Genomic DNA, 23037 nt, shown 5'->3' on the forward strand with positions numbered 1-23037 from the left:
TCATAAATCAAGTGCATGGCAATATTAATCCTATGTAGCTAATTGAGAGTTTATTAGATCTTGAGCATGTTATAACTAAATTACACCCACCGACCCACCGCACTAATTATACGAGAAATACTCTATATGGGGTTACATTATCCTCAAAGGCTTCGGGGGTGTTCTATTAGGGTTGGCAAACCATGGGAAATTAATATTTATATGTTTTTTTTTTTTGGGTTTTCAAAACAAAATGAAAAAAAAATAGTACTTATTACTTTTCCAATATCAAAGACAAAAGGGAAAAAAATAAATAAATAAAACAAAACTCTACTAAAAAAAATTAAAATTAAAACCATAACCAAAACCATAACCTTTTTTTTTTTTCCCCACAAAAGGAGAAATAATCACAATGTAGTAATTAAAACAAGAGTAATGAAGATAAATTTACTTCATTCCTATTCAAATATTCAAGCAAATCCCTTCCCTCTCTCTCCTTTCTCTCCTCCAAAACACACCCACACATTCCATCCCATGCACGCACCAAAAAAGAAAAGAAAAAGAAAAAGAAAAAGAAAAAGAAAAGGAAAAAACAAGTAATTATTACACGTGCGGATCAATCCCAAGCGCGTGAAACCCCGGCGCGCGCCGCAGTCAAGGCCTCCATGCACTTGTCCACACCACCGGCTGATCCTTCCACGACAAGAATATTCCGGCGACGTCCGAGCACTGTGTCATTGACCAACCCTCCTTGTACCTTCTTAACAAAGCGCGCACATCATCACACACCTCGTCACTGAACGAGACCGGGGTGAACCCGGAAACAAGCAAGCGGTGAGACCAGCGAGCCGCAGACTCGCGCCGCTCGACGGAATCCGACGGCGCGCAAGCCACGAGGTCCAAGATGGCGCGCCCAGCCGCGCGCTCGAGCATCAACCGCTCGTTGCTGGTCCGAGAAAAGCTCTCGTCCAAAGCCTCGAAGTAAACCCTAAACCATCTCAAGCACTCTTCAAAACCTTTAACGAACTCCAGCCCATCAACCCCAACGTCAAGATCAGCTTCTTCTTCAACGACGGTGATTATCCTCGGCTGCAATCTCTGGAAAGCCGATATCAGATAATCGCGGCGGTCACCGACGGCTGTGATTGAATGCAGCGATCCGACGGTGTTGATAGCAAGCGCTTCGTCGTCTTTGAGGTCTAAGTCATCGAGGTTTAGCTCAGAAAGATCGCCGCCATGGTGGATGACATTGAATTTGAAAGGCACGCCCATGAGCCTAGCGAACTTCTCCATTCTGCTCCCGATCTCTTTCATTAGCTTTTGCACGGCGGCTGCGGCGCCGGACTTGGTTGCCATGACGGTGGTGAGGCGGAGGTGTGGGGTTTCGTCGGTGCGGGTGGCTAGGGCTTCGAGCAAAGTCGGCCACTGAGTACAATACGTGTTGCTGAAATCAATAATATGAAGCTTTGGCTCACCTTCGAAGGCTTCCATGATTGCACCATTACACGCTACGTGTCCGAACGTGGTCCACGGGCTAACCTCCTGGAATTTCAAGACGGTTTTTCTAGTTGATTCGAAGGAGCAGGTTTTGTCGGAAGCGGAGGAAAGGCTACGGTAACAGCGGTCGCCAGAGTCGGTCATGCGGCTAAACAAGGCCTGGAGGAAGTAGGCGGTGAGCTTTTGGTCGGTGTCACCATAAGGGGAGCTGAGCTCATTGAGCATCCACATGAGTTGTTGGACGCGGGAGCTGTTCTTGTCGGCGATGGCACGTGCGGTATCGAGGAGGATATCGGAAGCCCACTTTCCAGAGAATTCGATGTTAAAGTCACGGGCGGGTGAGAAAGAGAAGTCGGTGGGCGGGGTGCTAATGTTTGTGGCGGTGGTTGTTGTTGTAGTGGAAGGGTGGTGGTGGTGGGGTGGTTGATAGGGATAGTAGTGCTTAGAAGAAGACGAGGAGAAGTCTTCTTCATCCATGAAAAAGTTGAAGCATTCTTCGTCTTGATCTTGTTGGTAGTGATGGTTTTGTCTGGAGGATCGAGAGCTGCTTGAGGTTCTACTGGAGTTGAAAGATTGATCGGATTGAAGACTGACTAGCCTAAACAAGGTATCCATTTAACCAAACCGAAGAAGAGACCCACATCAATAAACTCTTGAGTCCTCTGTTTTGGTCTTGTTGGGATATGGAATTTTGAGAGATGTTTTTTGAGTTTTTAACAGCTGGGGGCCGAAGGGGTGGGATTGGGGAATTGGGATACAGATATAATGATTAAAGGCCGGGGGGGATCTTCAAGTTGGAATTTAGCAGAGAAGTTTAATTTGAAAGAAAAAAAAAAAAACATAATTAGTGGGGGGGAATCTGAAGTGGGGTTAGATTTTTTTTTTTTTTGTGTGTGTTGTGGTTTCTTTTGGTGTAATCGATGAGGAATGAAAGAGTGGGGGGGGAAGGGGGCTGGTTTCTTTTGTAGCTTAGGTTACTCTTTATGGGTTATATATATTTTTAGATTTTAGATAGAGGTGGGGATTGACTGAAATAGGCCTTGCTGCTGGTGTTTATAGTATTAGAATTGTCTGACAAAAGATGTAAAAAAGTAGGAGAGGAAAAAGTTAACAAGGTAGAGAGATGACCAAATGGGTTAGTGGATTAGCTTTTCATCCTTTGAGAGACAGAGAAAGGGAGAGAGGATGTCACATGTTTTTTTTTATATTATTATTATTAGTGGGAGCAGGCGTGCCAACTGGGAGAGAGAGAGAGAGAGAGACATGAGTAAAGCTGCCGGCGTGCATGATCATCATCAAACCCACCATCGCCCAACCACAGCCCACTCACATTCCTTGCCTCCTAATCCCTCTCCAAAATCTGCCAAAATACCCCATCCTACTTTTTTCCTTTTCTATTCTATTTGATAAACCCATACATGAAAATGTCGTATAATAATGTCGTATCCAAATACCAATATATGCTCCATCCATCTTCCCCAAAATCTATGGCATGCCTGATATCATATATCATCCCGTCAACCTTTTTCTCCTACTTTCATACTATTGTTTATAAACACTCCACCCAAACCACCAAGCCTAGCCCATTTCTCTACATTTTCCATTATCCATTTATACCTCCTCCCTGTCACAACTCACAATCCCTAGCTAGCTAAATCTTTTCTCTTTTTCTTCCTTTGATCAACTACTTCAATGTTCAATATATATTTCCATTCTCCCATTCTCTTACTTCCTATTCTCTCGCCATCTTTAGATTCATCAGCTTCCTCAAATTAACGCAAATATCAACTCTTTTTTTTTGTTTGTTCCAACTTATTAAATGGTTTTTTTTTTGTATGTCTCATGCACATGCTATAAAATATATATGCAAAGGCTAGCTATGAACATATAATTTATACCTACGACCTTCGAATGATGTTTTTTTTTTTTGTTGTCGTCGAGTTGGATGTGCAACAAACTTGTTTGTTCGTTGGATATTTTTGTGGTTCTTGATTTTCTTCATCAATCATAAGAAAAATTCCCATGTTTGTGCTCTTTGTCCCCTGTTAAGAAGTTGGTTCAAGTAGTGTTCTCAGAAGCCATCATTGCGGATAGAAGCACAGAGGGTATTGCCCAATTGCCCTTCTCATCTTCCAATCCAAGTACACCCTACGGTCGTGGATTGCCCCGGGAAGGGCAGTTTCGTGACTTTGCCCACTCGATTCCCAATAAATTATCTGAAGAAATATATTCTCCTACAACAATCCCCACTTGCATAACTACATATAGTCTCTCTCTCTCTCTCTCTCTCTCTCTCTCTATATATATATATATATATATACTTTGTTTATTAATTATATAAATAAGACAAACACATTTAATTAGGTCCTAAATTAAGGGATGTTTTATGGATTTCTGAGGCCCACAATTGTTTACTTAACCTTCCTTTTCAGGATTAATATAACCAAATTATAGATGAAATGTCATTGTCTCTTAAGCCTTAACCATAATATAAGTTTTTTTTTTTTTTTTTTTTTTTAGAAAAAAATAAAAAATAAAATTATTGTAGCGTGCTAATGTAAGAAATCGAGTAATAGATCGGTTTGTTGATGGTGGGTTAATTTTAAATTCCTTCTTATTTTTCCTGTTTTGGTTAGGAAGAATATATATAAAGAATATAACATTTACTTGAAGGAAAACTTGAACATCTAAGTTAAATTAATTAAAAATTCATTAATTGTTTATAATTAATTGTTAATTATATCAAACCCTAATGCTACTCATCCAACATAAGTTAAAATAAGTACGGTTCCCTTTTGGTTTGTGATGGCGATGGCAGCTTGATGAGGTTCTTAGATCAATTCAAGTATGATGGGTTTAGTTTAGTCCCAAGCAACAAATTAACTATATATTATCTCTACTAATAAAAATAAGTAAGACACCTTACATTTTTTGATTGGTATGGCGATAGCAACTCAACAAGGTTTTTCAGACCAATTAAAATAGGTTGAGTTTAAGAATTTAGAAGAATGATAAAGATGTACACTTCTATTTTAGTCATATTAATATGTATATATAGTGACTACACGTGCCCAACTTTCGACACAAGAATCCTACAAAAAAGCCAGAAATCAAAGTGACTCATTGTTTGTAGTGGCGACACCACCTACAATGCGTAAGTTACTAAAATGATTAATGTATATTGATTCAAGATAATGAAAGCGAAAGGTAGAAATTATGGCATATATACATGTGTCGTTCTTCCTACGGACCTTATATAAACTTGGTCTTGATTTGATTGGATGTTTGGATAGGTAATAAGTAACTAATTGGGCATTTGATCACACTGGGGGGACGGGGGATTTTCCTTAAGTAGTGTTCACTTTCATCTGTTATACTCCTTAATGTCGTCCAAGTCAACCTAAAAGGAATTTTCTAAACCTTTTTCATGAGTGTCGACAATTCTCTTGGCGTTAGCCATGTAACCACCTCAATCGGATGTTAATTTACATATGGTTGCAACCACAGGAACGAGAGGGGCAACATATTTTGTCTTATGTGACAATGCCACGTTGGAAAGTAAATAATAATAATAATAATTAAGCATGGTTCTTAGTTTAGTCTCCCGTAATAAACTATTGTTGCGTGTGATTGAAAGAGAGGAACATTAAGATATGAAGAATGGATTGGAGAGTGAGCCAGGCAGACATCCACTCAGCATGGAAGCAAACGCGCCCTGACGCATAATGCATGAGTTGACCAGTTGACCTGCACAACTTTGGTTTAGTGGAACTTGTCCACGCGTTTGCCTATTACACACCCCTAAGAGTAGACCATTAATTTAAACCAATTAATTAATGGTCATTTGAAAAAAAGAAAGACCATTTGATTTTTTTATTTTATATTTTTTATATGCAATACATGGAAAGAGAAAGGGAAAATGAGATTAGCAATGACATAATGATCTCATAAACTTGAGACATTGATAGCAAAATAGACCAATTAATAAACCAACTGGTCTTCAAGTTGTTTTGAAGACCAGTTGGTTTAATGGTCTATTTTTCCCTTATCAATGTCTCAAGTTTTATAAAATTATTTAATAAATTCTTATACTAAACTACCACCCATGAAAAGCTTTCAGAAGATATTATGTATTGGAAAAACCATGGCATTGAGTTTCTTTAAGGAAATTTCCAAGTGGTGTGTATGTGGGCTACATCAACCAAAGAGCCTCTCCAACTTTACATTTCAACCAAAGTAGAAGCTGTTGGATTTAATGATTTATGGTTGTCATGGTTCCAGAACAATTTTTGAGCTGTCATGTATATCTTCAGAAAAAGTGATCAGATTCATTTCATATTGGTAAAGGTCATTATTTACTTTTTTCAATTAAATTAATGTAATGGATTAATTGCTTCTTAATTTGGAGTGCCTAATGAAAACTTGGGAGGCATGGTTTTCTTTAGGTCGGTAAGATTCTTTCAGTTAAAAATAATAATTCATGTTTTGTGCAGTAAGCAAGGGAGTAAATTTTTAAAAATGCACGAACCGCGTTTGTAAAAATCTCATTTTTATTAATTGTGTTTTGAAATTCTTGCCGCTAAATCGAACGGACTTATCAAGAAAGTAGTAAGCAAAATATATATATATATATATATATATGTATATAACAAACATTAAAAACAAAAAGCTTTCAAGCCACACACACATTTTTAAATAAAGAAAACATGAAAAAAATCATGTTTTCAAGAGAGAGGAAAGTGAGTGCATTTAAAAATGAATAAATATTTTATACTTTATAAATATCCGCATTTCATCCATCAAATCTGATGTGACGTGGTCCTCGTAACATTTGGTAGATGGAAATGAGTTATATAATTGTGGAGAACACGCCACATCAGCTTGGTGGATAAAATGCAGATACTTGTTCAGTATTATAATATTTCTTTTTTAAATTATACACAACTTTAAACGTCGAACTGTATACTTTAAAAATCTCAGTTTGTAATTTGAAATTGTTACTGCTAAATCAAACCAACTTGTCAACAAAGAAATAGGCCCAAAAAAAAAACAAAAAAACAAAAAAAAAAAGCCTTTCAGCTTTGACCAACTTTGTGAATTAAAGCAAACATAAAGGTCGCATTTAGAGCTCTTGACCATATTGTAGAATTTATTTATTTTCAATCATGTTGAGGAATATGTGTTCTGTTAAATGAATCTATTTAAAATTCACAAATTAAAAAATAAAATTATCTAATGAAAAAGTGGTAGTATTAAGGGGCAGTTGTTGGTGGTTGAACCACCCACAAGAGGTGGTTTGGGGCAGCCCAATCACTCTTGGCCACTTCTGGGTGGTTCGACCACCTCCAAGTCACTTGGGGGTTGTTTGGCCCACCCCTAGACTGTTCTCGTGAGATGGTTGAATCACCCCCTTTGGCTAAGAGGTGGTTTGGCTACCCTCAAACTACCTCTTGTGGTGGCTAAACTACACTTTGGATTGTTTGGCCACCAACAACTATCCCTTAACACCCACCCGTAGTTTTTTTTTTCTTTTCTTCTTTTTAAGCGTCTTTTGTTGTTCTTGAAAAACTTCTGACAAAAAATGAATTGAAAAAATTGAAAAAACACATTTAAATAAAGAGTGGTTTCCTGTATTTTTAAAGTGAAACCTATTTTTAAGTTTTTTAATGTTTTCAATTTCAGGCTAATCTAAAATCGTCTTCCGTGGATGGAACCCAAAATTTCAAGTTTTACAACCCGAAAACTGCTTCTTAAAACGAAATACAAATAGAGTGAAAATGTAGCTTGACTTGAGGTTTCTCTTCGTCAGTCAACCATCACCAAGGCCTCAACCAAACAAGGATTATAGTTAAGCCCATAATTATCTTGGACCCCATCTAACTGTAACAATTACTTCGAATAGTCCCACCAAAAAGAGGTTGCAAGACCCCCCAGGTCGGTGGTCCCCACAAAACCTGGGGAGGAGAGTCCCATAGTCTCCCTCTTTGTGGGGCTACCCATTATGGTGTGCAATTGAAGAACCCAGATCCTTATTCTTGGAACATTTGCAATTCAAGCAGCCACATCACACTATAAACCTCACCATGGCAGCGTTCTTGTCCATAACAAAAAAAGAAGAGTTAAATTCATTTTACTCGCATGAAGTTTAAGAAATTTTTCAATTCGAACTTCAATATTTAAAAATTAGCAGTATACCTTCCTAATATTTTAAAATTTTTCAATTCAAACCCTCCGTTACTAATTTCTGTCTAATTGGACAAAAATTTAAAAGAAAAAAAAAAAAAAAAAAGCATCGAAGGTAATTGCGTAATTTCATAAATTTCCATCCAATTTGATAAAAATTTGTAACAGAACGTCTGAAATGAAAATTTTAAAAACATTAGGAAGGTACATTACCAATTTTTAAACATTGGAGTTCAATTGAAAAACTCCTAAAATGTTAGGGGTAAAGTAAATTTAACCTAAAAAAGAAAAATGTGAAGGCATTGTTTGATAACAGTGACTGCAAGCTCACAGAGGAGGAGATAAAGAGGAGGACCACACTTTTTGGAACAAAAACTGCGTTTCAATCTAAAGAAAAAAATATAAACAATTTCGGATCAAAAGCATCTCAATGTTACAGCCTGAAAAAATTCAAATGCAGCCTACTGTCCCCTTTCTGTCGGTCTTCTTTCACTTTTCCTACCTCAATTTTACTGTCATAAAGCTGGCCTACACCACAACTCCATAGCAATTATATATATATATATATATATATATATATAAGGTACAATAGGGAAAATTCTTACCAACTAGAAAAATCTTCAAATTCTCTTGTTGAGACTTTTAATTTCCTTTTCTTTGCTACAGCATTCGCTGTTAGACTACTGTCAACAGCAGCAGATTCACCTCCTGCATTTTTTCCTTTCAAGTACTTTCCAATACCACCTCTGGCAGTTCCAGAATCTGCTCCTCCTGTAACTGGATGGCTATACCATGACCCAATTTTATCCTGAACAAAAGGAAAAACATAAAATACCAACATGATTATTAGAAGATAAAAAATAAAAGTCAAAAAAAGTCAGTACTCTGATATCAAAGGACTTGAAACTAACATTTTCTTCATCGTCAGCATTCTTCTCATCTTTGGCCTTCTCTTTCTCTTCTTCTTCGTCGGGTTCTGTGTAAGGATTGACGAATACTGTTATACTAGTTATCTTAATCTCCTCCTGCACACGTGACAGAAGAGAACACGAAAAAATGAGGCAATTTGCAGTAGTAGTTGCTAAATCTCATTAAATGTTTCAGAAAGCATTATGATCAAAGCAAATGGACTCTCTAATCCAAAACAAGTTTTGCTATTGATTTGTAAGATGAAAAGCAATAAATATTTTTCTATTCACACACCTTAAGGTAAGCTGAAAACTTGTTTGGGCATGAACTTTCCTGATCTTATATCTTTTTAGAATTAACGGTACAACCAGAATACGACATCATTGCTTTTCTATGCACAGCTTCCATACTCAAGACCAATTGACAACTAAAAGAACAGCAGAGTGCTCAATACAGAACACAAAACAATCAGTACTTTGAATCATTCTACACACATAACAGTATACAAACCACACTAAGCATCAACAATTGCTTAAACAATGTAATATATCAGCAGTATAGACAGTAACTCACCAGAGGTCGGTCATCGTCATCAACTGGAACCTTTTCCATTGCTGCCAGGGTAGTCAAGCCACCAACAACTCCACCAAAAACCGTGTGTTTGAAGTTTAAATGATTTGCAGACTTGTAAAGGATGAAGAACTGGGAACCATTTGTGTGGGGACCACTGTTTGCCATACTAACAACACCCCTTCCAGTGTGAAGCAACTTGGAATTCGGTTCATCATTGAAAGGCTTGCCCCATATAGATTCACCTCCTTTCCCCGTACCAGTAGGATCACCACCTTGAATCATAAAATTCCTAAAATAAATTGGATAAGATAACTTCAAATAAGTGATACTAATAAACTAAGCAAGAAAAAAAATTAGAAAAAAAAAAAAAAAAACCTAAGCAAGAAATTGAATATGTTGGATTAATTTTAGTAGAGTTATCACTATACCGGATGTTTCTATGGAAAGCTACTCCATTATAATAGCCACGTTCACAGAGAGTGATGAAGTTTTCACATGCCCTGGGAGTAATATCACAGTGCAGCTCAATGTTCAAATCACCATGTGTTGTGTGCAACTGTAAATATCCTTTCTTCTTTGGATTTTTCTCAACTTTGAGATATTCAAATTCATTTTTAGTGACAGGATCAAAAGAGGTAGAAGTGAAGGACCGTGAAGCAGCACCAGTAGTAAAACGACTCTTTACCTGAAGCAAAAACTCATGTTAAAACTGAACAGAGCACCTGGAAAATAAAACAACTGGGCAAAAAAATCTAACAAACTAATAATACCAAATGGAGTTGGAAGGCCAACTAACATACAGCCATAATTAGTAATGCGACAGTCCTAGTTCCCTAATATATAATTTTCAAATTGATCATTGGAATGGTGCTTCTAAATTTTATTGTTTTGTATAACAGAAGTCTTAACATAGGAAACTGACCATCTTTGCATTCACAGGTGCCCTCTCACCAGCCATGTGCATAGCTATCCTAGCAGCGGTTTTATCACTTGTTGCAGCTTTTGCCGCAGCGGCACTTCTTCCATGTACTGAAGCAGACGCAGCATCTACGATACTGTAAGTCTGAGATCTAACCTCTCCGTTTAAATTTGATTCAGAATCTTCTTTAATGCGTGACCTGGCAGCTAAAATTGTAGCAAGTGCAGCAGCCCTTTCATTTTGTGCCTTGCTGCCACCTCCCCCAAGCAGTGCAGTTTGCTTTCCTTTTTCAGTTCCAAGCTCCTCCAGCATCTGCTTGATATCCCCCGTGACATTTATATTATAAGTTGGATCGGAACCCATTTTATTGAGTTCTGGAAAAAGGAAATGTAAAAGTCAAAATCATAAAAAGATTAATATACACACACCAAACACCCACCATGGCTGACCCTACAAGGAGGCTAAACTGACCTTCATCATCAATTTTCAAACTATTTTTAACATGATCGAAATCCAGGAGAACCTTGCTGTCTAGAGCATTAGGATTCTGTAAAGCATAACAACAAAGATAAGAACATCTATGAATGCTTGCAAAAACCACTAACAAGCTTTCAACAAACAAACTGGATATATCTCAAAGCAATTACTACCTGAATTGTTATAAGGTCTCCTTTAGTAAATGGTTCATCAGTGAGGAGCTCCTTCCAGTTCTTGGTCTTGATGTTCAATTCTTTAATTGCCTACTTAACAAAAGCAAAGAAATGAAGAATATAAACATAAAAACCACAGATAACTAGAAGGAAAGTATAGTGACGCAGTTGGCCAACACAAAAACAAACCTCATAACAGAACACATTTCCTGTAGTCTTCACAGCAACTATGTGTGTAAATTCAGTAAAAACTTTGTTTAACACAGGGCACTGATACTCTCCTGCAAAAATTTTGAAAAGGTTTTGAATTAGTTTTCGAATTAGCCAGGATACAAAATTAAAGAAGAGATGTGAAAAAACAATAACAATAATTAGAAGCTTAAAAAAGCAATCATAACATTTTAATTTGGTATCTATGAGCTCACATAGATAGTGCCATTAGCAATCTGTATTAAAGGGATTAGTGTCAACAAGCAGGTACCGTTACATAGATACTACTACTGAAAGTAGTTTCACTTGATACCAAATAATCCCTATATTCATGACTAATTGCGACCAAACATAAGATACCCTTCCATCTTTTCTTTCCTTTTTCTTTTGTCCTGTGTAATATACTCACATTTTTTCATGAGGCCTCTAGTGGTTTCCTCAGGGGTCTCAACCAGGCAAAGCAGTTGCTCAGGGGTCCTGGTTAACTTCTTCAACTTGATCCTACTCTACAAAGTCCAATTTTTCTTTTTTTTCTTTTTTTCTTTTTTTTTTAAAAAAAAAGGCAAAAGTATGCTCTACTTCTCAAAGAGGTGTGTTATCTTCTATTTTCAGGACTCATATAGCAAGGTAATGAATGAGTAGGAACGACTGCTTATAGAAGCCAGTTGACAACAAGAAACTTATTTCAAACAACAACTTAATTGTTTGTCGATTTTCTACACTGCACATGACTGTTCACAGAAGAAATAAAGAAAATCCATAATACATCCAAATTACCAAAATACAAAATCCGAACACACCTAGAGTAAACACCCATTAACAACTAAATGTAAAAAAAAAAAAAAAAAAAAAAAAAACCTGGCACCTCTTGAAAGACTTCAATTCTGTATAAACAACAAATGAACTAATATGCACAAACAGTCTACAAAGGTACAAACCATCGGAGTTCTTGTGGAAGGTTAGTGGGATGAGATCCTCCTGCTTAAGCGGAGCTCCCGTTACAGGGTTCTTCCCATACTTCCTAATGTACGGGATTATATGCCTGCAAACCCAAAGTTTCAAAATCAAACCCAACACCACTTAAGCTTCTCAAATTTCAAAACAAACCCCAATTGATATACTTACAGAACATTGAAGACGCTTCCATCTGCGGTGCACACCGCGTCCTCGAACGGCGTAAATGTAAGCCTGCACAATCAGAAATTGAAGAAAGAATGAATTCTCAGGAAAGAGAGAGAGAGAGAGAGAGAGAGATACCGTGTGCGAGTTAGTGAGTGCGTACGCGCAGCAATAGAAGGGGAGGCGTTTGAAGGGGGTGCGGGTTTCTTTGGATTTGGCGCCGCCCCATTCGGTGGCCCACTCCGTCTTCGTTATGAACATCCGGTCTTTGCTGTGCTGCTTCTTCCCCATCTCTGCAACTCAGAGAAACACTCGAGCTAAGGTTCTGTGTTTGTGCGTGTGAGAGTCCGAGAGAGAGAGAGAGAGAGAGGGAGGGAGAAGGGGATTTCCTTCTTCGGCTTACGAGTTCTGATTTTGCCTTCGCCGACTGATTTACCGTTTGGACATTGCGGCCCATAATAAGGCCTAGGAGTTGTATGGGCCTAAAGGATAGGCCTTTTGTTTTTTGCTCTCTAAGGTTTAAAGCCCAGGGACAAAGATTTGTGCAGAGCCGCAGAGGAAGTGGGAGAGAATGGGAGGTCGGAGCAGTGAGTGTAGCAGTGGAGAGGAAGACGGAGATGCGGAGTGGAAAGCGGCAATCAGTTCTATCGCCGCTTCCTCCTCCTCCTCCTCCTCCCACGGTTGTGTCCCTTCCTTCATCAATGGTTTTTCGGCTGCCTCCAACCATTCGACGACCCCTCAGAATACCCACAATGATGATCATGATGATGATGATGGTGGCGGCCTTCACAAACAAAAACCTCAACAGCTCAAGCACTATCAACTCAAGGTAAGTGGGTTCAGAGCTAAAAGATGTGTGCTTGTTCCCTCTTTTTTCATTACATTAATGTCATGTGGTAAATTGTTTTTTTGGGGTGAGAATTTGGTGCCCAAGAGAAAAAAGAAGGAACCCGCCATTAGTATAAGGTTGAAAGATTCAGTTTTTACTCGGAAAGTGGTTAGTTCTCTGCATATGTTAGAATAAGGACCGATTGAGTTTCAGTGCCGAGTCCTAGAAGCCACTGTGTAAATAACACAAAGTCATTGATTTGGATGTACCGACTGCAGAGGCTTGAATACAAAGGGACAATTTAATGAGAAAACTCTTCAGAAATTGGATTTGGACATGGCTGGATGCCAATTCATTGTCTGCCTAGTGAATATTTGGCCATTCTTTGTGGAACCAATCGAAACTTTGGATGAACTTGAAAATCCGAAACTTATAAGAAAATGGTGATTTTAACATTCAGAATGGATGGTTTTGTTTTGGAAACAATAAAGGAAAGTAGCCATCAATGTGGAATTGCGGCAAGTATTTTGGCTCTATGTTGGCCCGCCTTTCTTGATACGAATATTTTTGCTGTCCTGAATCTTGAATAATTGCTGTCTTACCAGATTGTGCATTATACTGAATGTTTTTTACAGGCACAAAAGCTTTTGGATGATATGCTTGAAAAGACACTAGTGATGGTGAGAGATCCCATTGATGTCCCTGATAATGATCCCGAGATTAATGAAGGTGGAATTCACTTGTTTAAAAATGCTCCCCCTGGAATAGTGTTTGATCATATAGGTAAGTCAATCTCATTATAAACCTTGGCTGCTTTTACATGCGATTAAAAGAACATTTGCACTTGAACTTTAGACGATGCTTGATGATTGTTCCTATAGACTCCAATTTCCAGCCGATTGTTTTCTAATTGTTGCACGTAAGGGAAGTGCAACTGTCAATCATATCCCTTGCTGCTTTATATCTTCCATTTCAAGTTGTTATATTTGTTACAATGCAGGGGTCGTTATGTCCCATGCTAGACACTGCATGCTGCATTCTTGATGTAGATTTATTAATTAGCGAAAAAGTGCATGCTTGGAGTGCAAAGCTGCAATAAAAACCCAACATTTGCTGCCCCATATGCATTATGCAATACGAATCCTTTAATATAACAGAGTTTTAGAGATCACCCACACATTGTTAAATATCCTGCTTAGTTCTGCCAGACTTATTTCAGAATTTTGACATGTCACTGAAGGAGTTTGAATAAGCAGAGATTTGGTCATTCTCTGTTGTTGACCCTGTGATGCATTTCAGTGTGTCAAATGCCAAATTTCTATGTAACAACTGAAGATTATATGTATGCTCCCAGATGAACTTCAACCACCAAGAAAGAGACCAAGAATCCTTCCTGGAAAAGATATTGACCAGAAATCGAAGAAGGTTTGTTCAGTTTTCTATCAAATCTTCAATGCTCATTAGTGGTTCATTATCTAATATTCAGTTTTATTCTGCTCCATGCCTCCATACTTAACAGTTTAAAAGACAAATCCAATCTGTCGCTGTTGATGCGGAAGATATAATGGCTGCTGCAAGAAATGCATGCCAAAAATCATTGGCTAGACTAGAAACAAAAGATGCAGCAGCAAAAGCAGCAGCTAAAAGAGAGGAGGAAAGAGTTGCAGAACTGAAGAGGATTAGGGGAGAGAGATGGCTACCTTCCATTGCTAGAGAAATGCAGGTAGATTTTCAGGGTTGAAATATGTTTCTTCGAGACTGTTCTGTGCATGTGGTTGTTATTGTGAGCGCTAATCCAATAATTCTTTTCAACTTTTTGGCAGAGAAACAGCCATGATCGTAACCTCTTACGACATTCGTTGCCATTGTTGGAACGCTCTATCAAGTAGAAATTCCACACAACTGGTATGGGTTTATATTCAAAAGCTTTGACATGCTGTTCTTCAAGTTATTGTGCGCCCTTTGGTTGGAGCCCTTTGCTTCACCCCGAAATCTGATGGACTAAACAATGTATTCAAGACAAGTTGTAATTGCCATTTTTCTTACAAGTTAAATACATGCAACATTTTAGGTCGCTAATATAAAATGGTATTTGTAACGACACTCGTCGTCACAAATAGGTCCAATTTTCTCACTAAAATCATTTCGCGGCTTCCTCTGGGTGAAATAAATTTCCCGCCTCCATATGAGCTACCGACAAATTGTTGTTGTTGATATGAAATTTTTGTGTGACATCAGTGACGACTACAAATTTTCATTGCTGATAAGCGATTATCAGCAACAACCTTTCTGTTGTCGCTAATAATGTGGTTGCTAAAGACCATTTGTCTTGTAGTAATTAATTCTAAACTTAATTTTATATTCATTTAAATGTTTGAGGAAAATGTAAAATCAGTCTTTATAATTTACTTGATTTACAATAAGATTCATGTGGTATCAAAATGTTCTGAGGTATGTAAAAAAAACAGATTATTCCATGCGGTCAAATTTTGTCAAAAAACTTGATGGATTACGTTAATGTGCCACGTCAAAGCCAATAAAACCACGACACACGTCACTCATAATAGAAAAAATATGTAAATATACAAAATATAAAAACTATAAATATATAAAAATTTAAAACTAAAAAAAATTAAAATTAAAACTATTTATATTTTGGATATTTTATATATTTTTTTGTAATGAGTAACATGTATTGTGATTTTATTAACTCGGGCGTATCATACTCGGCAAGTATTTTTGACGAAATTTGACAGTATGGCATAATTTGTTATATAGGCATACCCCAAGGAGGTCTTAGAACATTTTGATACCAAATTAAGCTTATCCACAAAAGACTTTTTTTTTTTCCTTAAATGTTTTAACTCGACTGTTTTTAAATCAATTGGGTGCAATACTTAGGTTTTCACTCACCTTTTGCCTTCTCCATCCCTTTCTTCTCTTCTTTTTGTACTAGCAATAGCAATTATTGTTTCTAGTCCAATATGCACTCATGTCAGCATTTGAAGTGAGATAGAACTCTTTGCACAATTGCAAATCTAGTTAGGTGGGTTGTCTCCAAATTTCATTTTAAAACCATTCTTAGTTTTTCTCCATTTATATTGAGTCCAATTAGAATTTCAAAACCACTTTCATTCAAATATAAATCTTCAATAATCTTGATACTTAGATACAAAATATAAGAGAGCACTCATGAGATTCACCTACCTAAACAAATCTCGGACAGCCCTGCAGACTAATTTGAACAAATGAATCTAATAAAAACTTTTGTACATTTACTGTTTGGATTGTTTTTCTCTTCAGGTCTCCCCACCCTGTTTTTGCTTTCTCTAAATTACCCAAAAAAGAAGAAGACATGCAGGGATATTCTCACATGGGCTTCACTGATATAAATCCAAATCCATTGAAGCAAGTAACTTTCCTGGCCTTTCTACCTGAAGCAACCTGCCGCTCCCTTCCAAGTAACGGTGTGAAGATAAAAAGTAGGAAGCAACGTGGAAGCAACGGTCTCTTTATCTTCAAGTTGCAAAACCTATACTTTCTTTTAATAAAGCAAAAGAGAAAGGTCCCCTCCCCCATTCACCCCATATTCCCACATTGCCCATTCCCCACCCACCTCCCCCACCTTTCTCTCTGGCCTGCACTAATAATGCATTCACTGCGGAAAGAGAGAGCTTCTGAGTAACGGACAAGTTCTGATTCAACATTTTTTGGGCTACTGGGTCCTTTAATTGGCTGTTTGCAGTAGTGTGTGTGTGGTCCTTTGGGAGAATGGCACATGTGGTAGCAATGGTGGTGGATGGGGTGGGGCTGTTTGTTAGAACCCTTTGGGGCCTGCAGGAGCGGCGGTTCTCTACCACTTTTGAGGCTGTTAGGTCTGCTGCGGTGTCCATGACCATGGCGCTCATTTTCTGCTTTTTGTCCGTTGATAGACACCAGCGAGGAAGAATGGGCCTTGCTTTCATGGCCTTCATTTGATTTTTCAGTTCTGGATTTTTCCCAATTTTGTCTTAGTAAATTGTTTCTGGGCAATTTGGAGTTTATGTAATTGAAAATGGATATGGTATTTGTATGTATACCCTTCATTTGATTCATTTTCAGTTTAATTCTATCACCTCCACGCCATCGCCATTGCTCAGATTTACCCATTTCTGAGATGTCCAAGGCTTGATTGAAGCTCTGGAGGGTAGGTAGGTAGGTAAATCGCACCATCTGAAAGCTGGGAGCAACGTCCTATCCATTTCACTGGAAAGTGGAAAAGTATTAGATGGTGCAGAGATTACATTTTATATGTTAATGGTGTAAATGTTTTCGCAGCTATTTAAATTTTTTAAATGAAATTCAACCTTATAACAATAAAACAAAATTTAAACCGTGAAATTATTACTTTCATGGAGAGAATTCTATTAGCTAATTAGCATGACTTTGTATATACCGTTAAATGCAATAAAATAAAATGACCATAAAATTGAGTTACCTATAGTTGAATCTATTGGGAACAGATCTGATGTTATAACTGTAGATTAGTCATAGGTTAGCGGAGATTAGTGTCATAGATAAGTTTTGAATGTTAGATTGATATGTATGTATCTATGACTTTGAACCTTGTAACTTTGGCTATGATTTTCTCATAACTTTTGTTATGTGACGTAAGAACGTTTTGCTCGTGATCCTTCAATTAATGAGACTGTAATATATTCTCTTAAAAAAAAAAATGACCATAAAATAATTGCTCAATCTAACCCTGTGAACAAAATGCCAAAAAATATTTCTATCTTTGTCTCTCATCTTTAGGAATAGAGAAAGTAGATAAAGAAACATATTTTAAATTTAATAGTAAAAACAAATAGCTAGTGAAGCCAGTTTATAGTTTATGGTCTTTCATTTATTTAATGTTGTTGAATTTAATAGAGTACATGCATTTATTTATTTTTTTAAATAACGTGTCAACATATTACTACACAACATTATGTATACCATTAAATGCAATAACATTAAATTCTTAAAATGAAAAGAAAGTGAAATTGAAAGGATCTGTTTTCAAAATTAAGGGTCTAAACGAGTAATTCAAAAAGGCCTACTTGTGTGTGAAAATGGATCCTCTTCATTTCAAAATCTCTTTATTTCCTTCATTTAGTGCATTTTGAAGGGTATTACCACATCATTCTTAGTAGGATACAAATATACCTCCTAGAATTACTCGGACCAAACGCTACAGTACACTTATTTAATGTACATTAAACTAAAATTGTTTTTCACAAACGAAATATTTTTTTCTTTTAGCCAAATCTTACTTCTCTGATTTGGTAACTTCTTCAAACTATAGCAGCAACCGAATTAAATGTTTATGGTATAACTCTAAAAGATTAAACAAACAAAACAAAAAATAGACATGCTATACATCATTATTTCAACCATCTTTTAATCATTTCCTTTTGCAAACATAATGATTCTACCATTCGATTTGTGGACTCATGTGAGTCTTATAAAAATTCAATAGTAGATTCACTCATTCACTATAAAAAGATAGCTAAAAGAACAATTTTTATCATTTCTCTTTTTTTTTTAAAAAAAAAGTTATTTTATTTCGTGCCAACCACAACGGTGCAACCCAATTGCATTATTTAAGGCATCAAGCTATTCCACAATAAATATCATGTCACCAACCGATACAATATTTACAGCAGCTCCTTTCCTGAGATTCCATCTAATTTATTGCTATCTAAATTATGAAGCCATGCATAGTGCTGTGCACAAAGTGGCTTCCCTTCCAGAATGAAGATAGGTTAATTAATCGATCGATTAATTAACCTAGAATTGGAACCTTAGACAGGCAACGAGCTGTTTCCTGATCAGGGGAAAGGAGCTTATTTACACCTAAAAAAGAAGCATCAGCAAACAGGAAATGGGTGGCGTTTCCCATATATCAGGCCTGCAGGTAGCCTTTCTCCTCCAAGTAAGATATCACAGTTTCAGCCATAGCACTTGGGGGGAAACAGTTCCCTGCCTTCTGTCGTAATACTATCTGCAAAAATAACATTGAGAGATAAATCCTATTTTATTTGGCGAAAAAGAAAGGGCATGAAGTGAAATGTCAGGAAACGAAAATTCAGATGAATACAAGACAAAGGCTGATTAAATATGTCCAATTATATCCTAATGCTAGGCACCTTCTGATGAAAATTCTAACAAGTCTAATTAAAGGGGCACCTAGCCATGTTTAGACACTTCCACTTTGACACGTTTTCATCTGATCATTCAGCTGATCAGAAGAAACCCGTTGTCACTCCAAAATATCGGAAATTCTTTTTGGCTGACTTATCATGGTACGGGCCTAGAGAAAAATGAAAAAGAAACGATAGAATGGTCCTCAACCCCAGAAATCCAACAAGTAAAAGATTGCTCAACTTTTTTTCATGTATTGAATTTTTCATGTTTCTCTAAACAAAATCAAATGTCAAGGGCATGTGCATATTTGTGCACATTCAATCCTATCATACATGAATAATCTTCCATTATAACCCTACGCACCTCACAACTTACTGGTGGTTCATATGGATCATCAATTCCTGTAAAACCTGCAGAATGCAAAATAAATATTTCACGCCCTATTTTAAACAAAGAAGTGATAAGACCACATCATATTAAACAGAAGAAAGAAGTTAGCACAAGCATAATAAAATCCTTTAATTGCTCAGACGGCTAGATACCAGCCCGAGCTAGAAAAATGGAAAGACCATGTGATCTGCATTTTTTGGTACAGAGAAACATTCTTCCAGGCTAAAGTTAATGACAGCAACATTATGAGATTGGATAGCAGATAAGTTATCAATGGTTTATCCTAGAATTTCCAAGAGGGAGAACTTCATTTTGATACCATGTCTCATCTGTATACTGAGAAATTCTTACATAAAATCCAGCACGCTACCTTTGATCTTTCCAGATCGTGCAAGCTTGTACAGACCCTTTGGGTCCCTTGCCTCACACACTTCCAGTGGCACATCCAGAAACACCTATAAAATGTGATCATTGTCAGTTCATCACAGTCGACCAAGAACCTTCTGCTGGTTCAAAACTCCTTTGCTTCAACCTGGTGGTGATAACAGTTCAAAAATATGCCTCATAAGTCAAACTGCTCCAATGAGAACCACATACCTCAATGAAATCTCTTTCTGGCAATAATGCACGGCAGGCATCTCTGTCTTTCCTGTAGGGAGATATCAAACTAGCAATGCAAATGATGCCTGCATCTGCAAATAGCTTTGCTACCTCGCCTAAAATTATGAAAATTATGGAGTTTTAAATCATTATGAAAGATATTGGTTGAACTAGGGAACAAACTTAATAACATGAACTTAATAAACACCCACCAATTCTTCGTATGTTTTCTGCACGATCTTCTGCTTTAAAACCAAGATCACTGTTTAGACCATGCCGAACATTGTCACCATCAAGAATGTAGGTCAGCTTTCCTCTCGCGTGCAAGCCTCGACTCAAAGCACATGCCAGAGTGCTTTTTCCTTTAATTAGAATCCAATATATGAGAGAGAGAGAGAATGTGACAATATGGATTACAGCGGTAGCATAAGAGAGTAGTATCAATAGTTGTAAACTATGCTGACTCACATAAGATCCAGAAACATTTCAAGTCCTACAGATGTTAGACACCGACACTTCCAATTTTAATTGGTTACCAGAAAGATTGGCATTAGAATGATGAATCTGATTGCACTCAAAGATGATTACTGAGTCAGCATGCATAAGAGTGATGAATCTGATCACACTCAGAGATGATTACTGAGTCAGCGAAGGTCTTTAAAATACTTAATTACTCAAACTTTCCAATACCTAATAGAGATTGTTACAATATTTTTCAATTTTTTATTTTCACCTTAGATCACAATGGATGCCAATAATGTTAAATCAGAATTTATCCCAAAAGTTTAAGAGTATGAAATAGTGAATTTAATAATTTTGTTACTATTCTACTCCCCCTCATATGTGGCTCAAACTCTCCCTTAATTTTTTTTTTTTTTTTAAATGAAAAAACTCTTCCTTAATAAGTGAAGCTTAATGTGTAAAATATTTAATTGAAATAAAAAGTAAATGACAAAGATAAGGTTCGAACTCATTACATTTGCTCAAATACCATGTTAAATCATAACTTATTTTAAAATTTTAAGCTAATAAGAAAGGAGCTGCTCAACCTATGATCAAGTGAAAGAGTCCATGCATTTTGCAACTCTGTTTCACACAAGGCTCTACGCCATGTTGAAGTGGAATTAGCATAATTCCTTCAGAAACTTAACAAATCAATACTTAAAAAGAAAGGGTTCACAAAGATAAAGTAAACATCAGCAAAATTCTCCTTAGTGCTAATTTTGCATATGCAATTGATATCGGCATTATCTCGCTCTGCAAGCATATATAACTTTTAAACTACAAAGCCCATAAAAGTAATATGAAGATAAGGACTTTATTGTGTGCTTATGCATTACACAGTACATGTCTCCACTTAAATCTAAGACCTTAAAAAACATCATCCATCACCAGCAGTTGCCAGCACAAACACCACTCAACGATTCATAAAAGCAAAAGTGGAATCTGATATCATTATCACAAACCTGAACCACTAAGACCGGTCATCCATATCACACATCCCTTTTGCTCAAGCAGCTGTTGCCTGTCACATTTGTCCACTGAACATTTGTGCCACACAATGTTTGTCGCCTTCCCTACGGTTTTCGCCATCTGGCTCAGATTCTTACCTAGTTAGATAATTGCTTCAAATTAGAACCCTAAATTGATCTTAAAAATTTGCCTGATTAATCATAAAACTCAGAAGTCAAAATCAAAACGCCGTGCATTTCATATAAGATATTTAATATAACAAAACGACCTCGTTTTTGTGTCCACGCTCTTCAACCAGAAGCCTACCTACCAGTCGAAAAGAATAGCTTGACAAAAAAATTAACCCCCAGTAAATTTTTTTAACAACTTCGGTTAGTTTGAACAATCATTGCTTCAAATTCCATTTGAGCCCAAAGAAACATGATATTGAAGAGCATACCAGAAACGGCAGCGCCGCAGTCGTTCGCCATTGCTTTGATCGGTTTAAGAAAGCTCGATCTGAAATCGACGCCGTGGAGGCCAATTCTAGTCGCATTAGTCTCCAGTACGATCCTCGCAAATCTTGACTTGGCTAACGGCGACGGCGAAAACGGTCCGGCTCCTTGTATCGCGGCCATTTCTGAAGCGTTGGATGAATAACAAACCCGGCGCCAAGATTACGGGCGGAGTAACATGGTGTTACGGTGAGCGTAACATTTAAAGCAAATGGATGAGTTGAGTTGCGTGACAGGGCGACCGACGGAGGGAGAGAGAGATGGTGGAGAGGGGCATGTCCAATGAGGACGTAGTGTATTTATAACCAAAATTATCCTAATTATGTTTTTATATTGGAACGTGATTGAGAGTTGTGTTTTTATACTTGGATATAAAATTTTCTCCGACCTATTTCAATAATTGTCGGTTTAAGGAAATGCAATATGCCCCGGGGTAGGGTGAAAATCACATCATATCCCTATCCGTATTTGTTCGCTATTCGTTATTCGCATAACAAATTATTGAGTAATATTATAAGTGTCATTTTTGTGTTTCTCTAAGAATGACGTGATTTTTAAAATTATTATTGACTTTGTGATTGATCATTACTGAATTTTGATCAAATAATATTTTTAAAATCCATCTCATTTTTTGATCCGTATATGTAGATGCGGATAACGATTTTTAAGTATGAAAATAATTAAATTCGTTTTGGATTTGATAAGTTTTTGACCTTTAGATTATGTTAGGGGCTTTTTTTTTTCTTTTTTCTTTTTTCGTTCTACTATCATCTAAAAGTCATACCTCACGTCTTACAAACGCAATCCATTTTATTTTTATGTTTGCTGGATTTGTAATTTATGTTTTTTATTTATATTTGCTATATTTGTAATGGTATTGGATTTCACTATTGGGAAACTCTTTTTGATTTATTCGGATCTAATTGCCTTATATGTTATTATTATTATTATTATTATTATTATTATTATATTTTCAAATATTTTTTCTCATCACCAACTATAGATAAATAATAGAATAAACTAAATAATGTATGAGATGAAAAT

The 23037-nt window shown here is 36.8% G+C and overlaps 4 protein-coding genes across 10 annotated transcripts; 1 reads left to right on the forward strand and 3 right to left on the reverse strand.

The window, feature by feature from the left end:
• Window positions 1–337: 337 nt before the first annotated feature.
• Window positions 338–2357, reverse strand: LOC132186746 (protein SHORT-ROOT). Its single transcript, XM_059600775.1, has one exon. The coding sequence runs from the start codon at window positions 2089–2091 to the stop codon at window positions 634–636; it is 1458 nt and encodes a 485-aa protein (XP_059456758.1). The 5' UTR covers window positions 2092–2357; the 3' UTR covers window positions 338–633.
• Window positions 2358–8001: 5644 nt separating this feature from the next.
• On the reverse strand, window positions 8002–12456 carry LOC132188540 (peptidyl-prolyl cis-trans isomerase CYP65). The gene is made up of 12 exons (XM_059603029.1): window positions 12203–12456; window positions 12046–12108; window positions 11859–11962; window positions 10900–10991; window positions 10711–10800; window positions 10532–10607; window positions 10064–10434; window positions 9570–9826; window positions 9142–9430; window positions 8571–8684; window positions 8265–8467; window positions 8002–8187 (listed from the first exon to the last, which is right to left on the reverse strand). Exons 1-12 carry the CDS (start codon window positions 12328–12330, stop codon window positions 8175–8177), a joined length of 1800 nt encoding a protein of 599 aa, XP_059459012.1. The 5' UTR covers window positions 12331–12456; the 3' UTR covers window positions 8002–8174.
• Window positions 12457–12582: 126 nt separating this feature from the next.
• Window positions 12583–15047, forward strand: LOC132187078 (uncharacterized). The gene is made up of 5 exons (XM_059601246.1): window positions 12583–12868; window positions 13504–13651; window positions 14223–14293; window positions 14388–14591; window positions 14692–15047. The coding sequence occupies exons 1-5, from the start codon at window positions 12611–12613 to the stop codon at window positions 14755–14757; spliced, it is 747 nt and encodes a 248-aa protein (XP_059457229.1). The 5' UTR covers window positions 12583–12610; the 3' UTR covers window positions 14758–15047.
• A 3418-nt stretch (window positions 15048–18465) lies between these two features.
• LOC132188597 (adenylyl-sulfate kinase 3-like) lies at window positions 18466–22295 on the reverse strand. 7 transcript variants are annotated; one of them, XM_059603100.1, is made up of 7 exons: window positions 21939–22294; window positions 21493–21636; window positions 20239–20388; window positions 20024–20142; window positions 19797–19881; window positions 19412–19446; window positions 18466–18893 (listed from the first exon to the last, which is right to left on the reverse strand). In XM_059603100.1, exons 1-7 carry the CDS (start codon window positions 22114–22116, stop codon window positions 18795–18797), a joined length of 810 nt encoding a protein of 269 aa, XP_059459083.1. In that variant the 5' UTR covers window positions 22117–22294; the 3' UTR covers window positions 18466–18794. The 7 variants fall into 7 exon arrangements, with proteins under 7 accessions (XP_059459083.1, XP_059459084.1, XP_059459082.1 ...); XM_059603101.1 differs by having other exon boundaries at window positions 19400–19446; window positions 21493–21631; window positions 21939–22293; XM_059603099.1 differs by having other exon boundaries at window positions 19400–19446; window positions 21939–22293.
• Window positions 22296–23037: the final 742 nt, after the last annotated feature.

Source organism: Corylus avellana, chromosome ca7, assembly GCF_901000735.1.
Source record: "Corylus avellana chromosome ca7, CavTom2PMs-1.0".
NCBI classification, from domain to species: domain Eukaryota; kingdom Viridiplantae; phylum Streptophyta; class Magnoliopsida; order Fagales; family Betulaceae; genus Corylus; species Corylus avellana.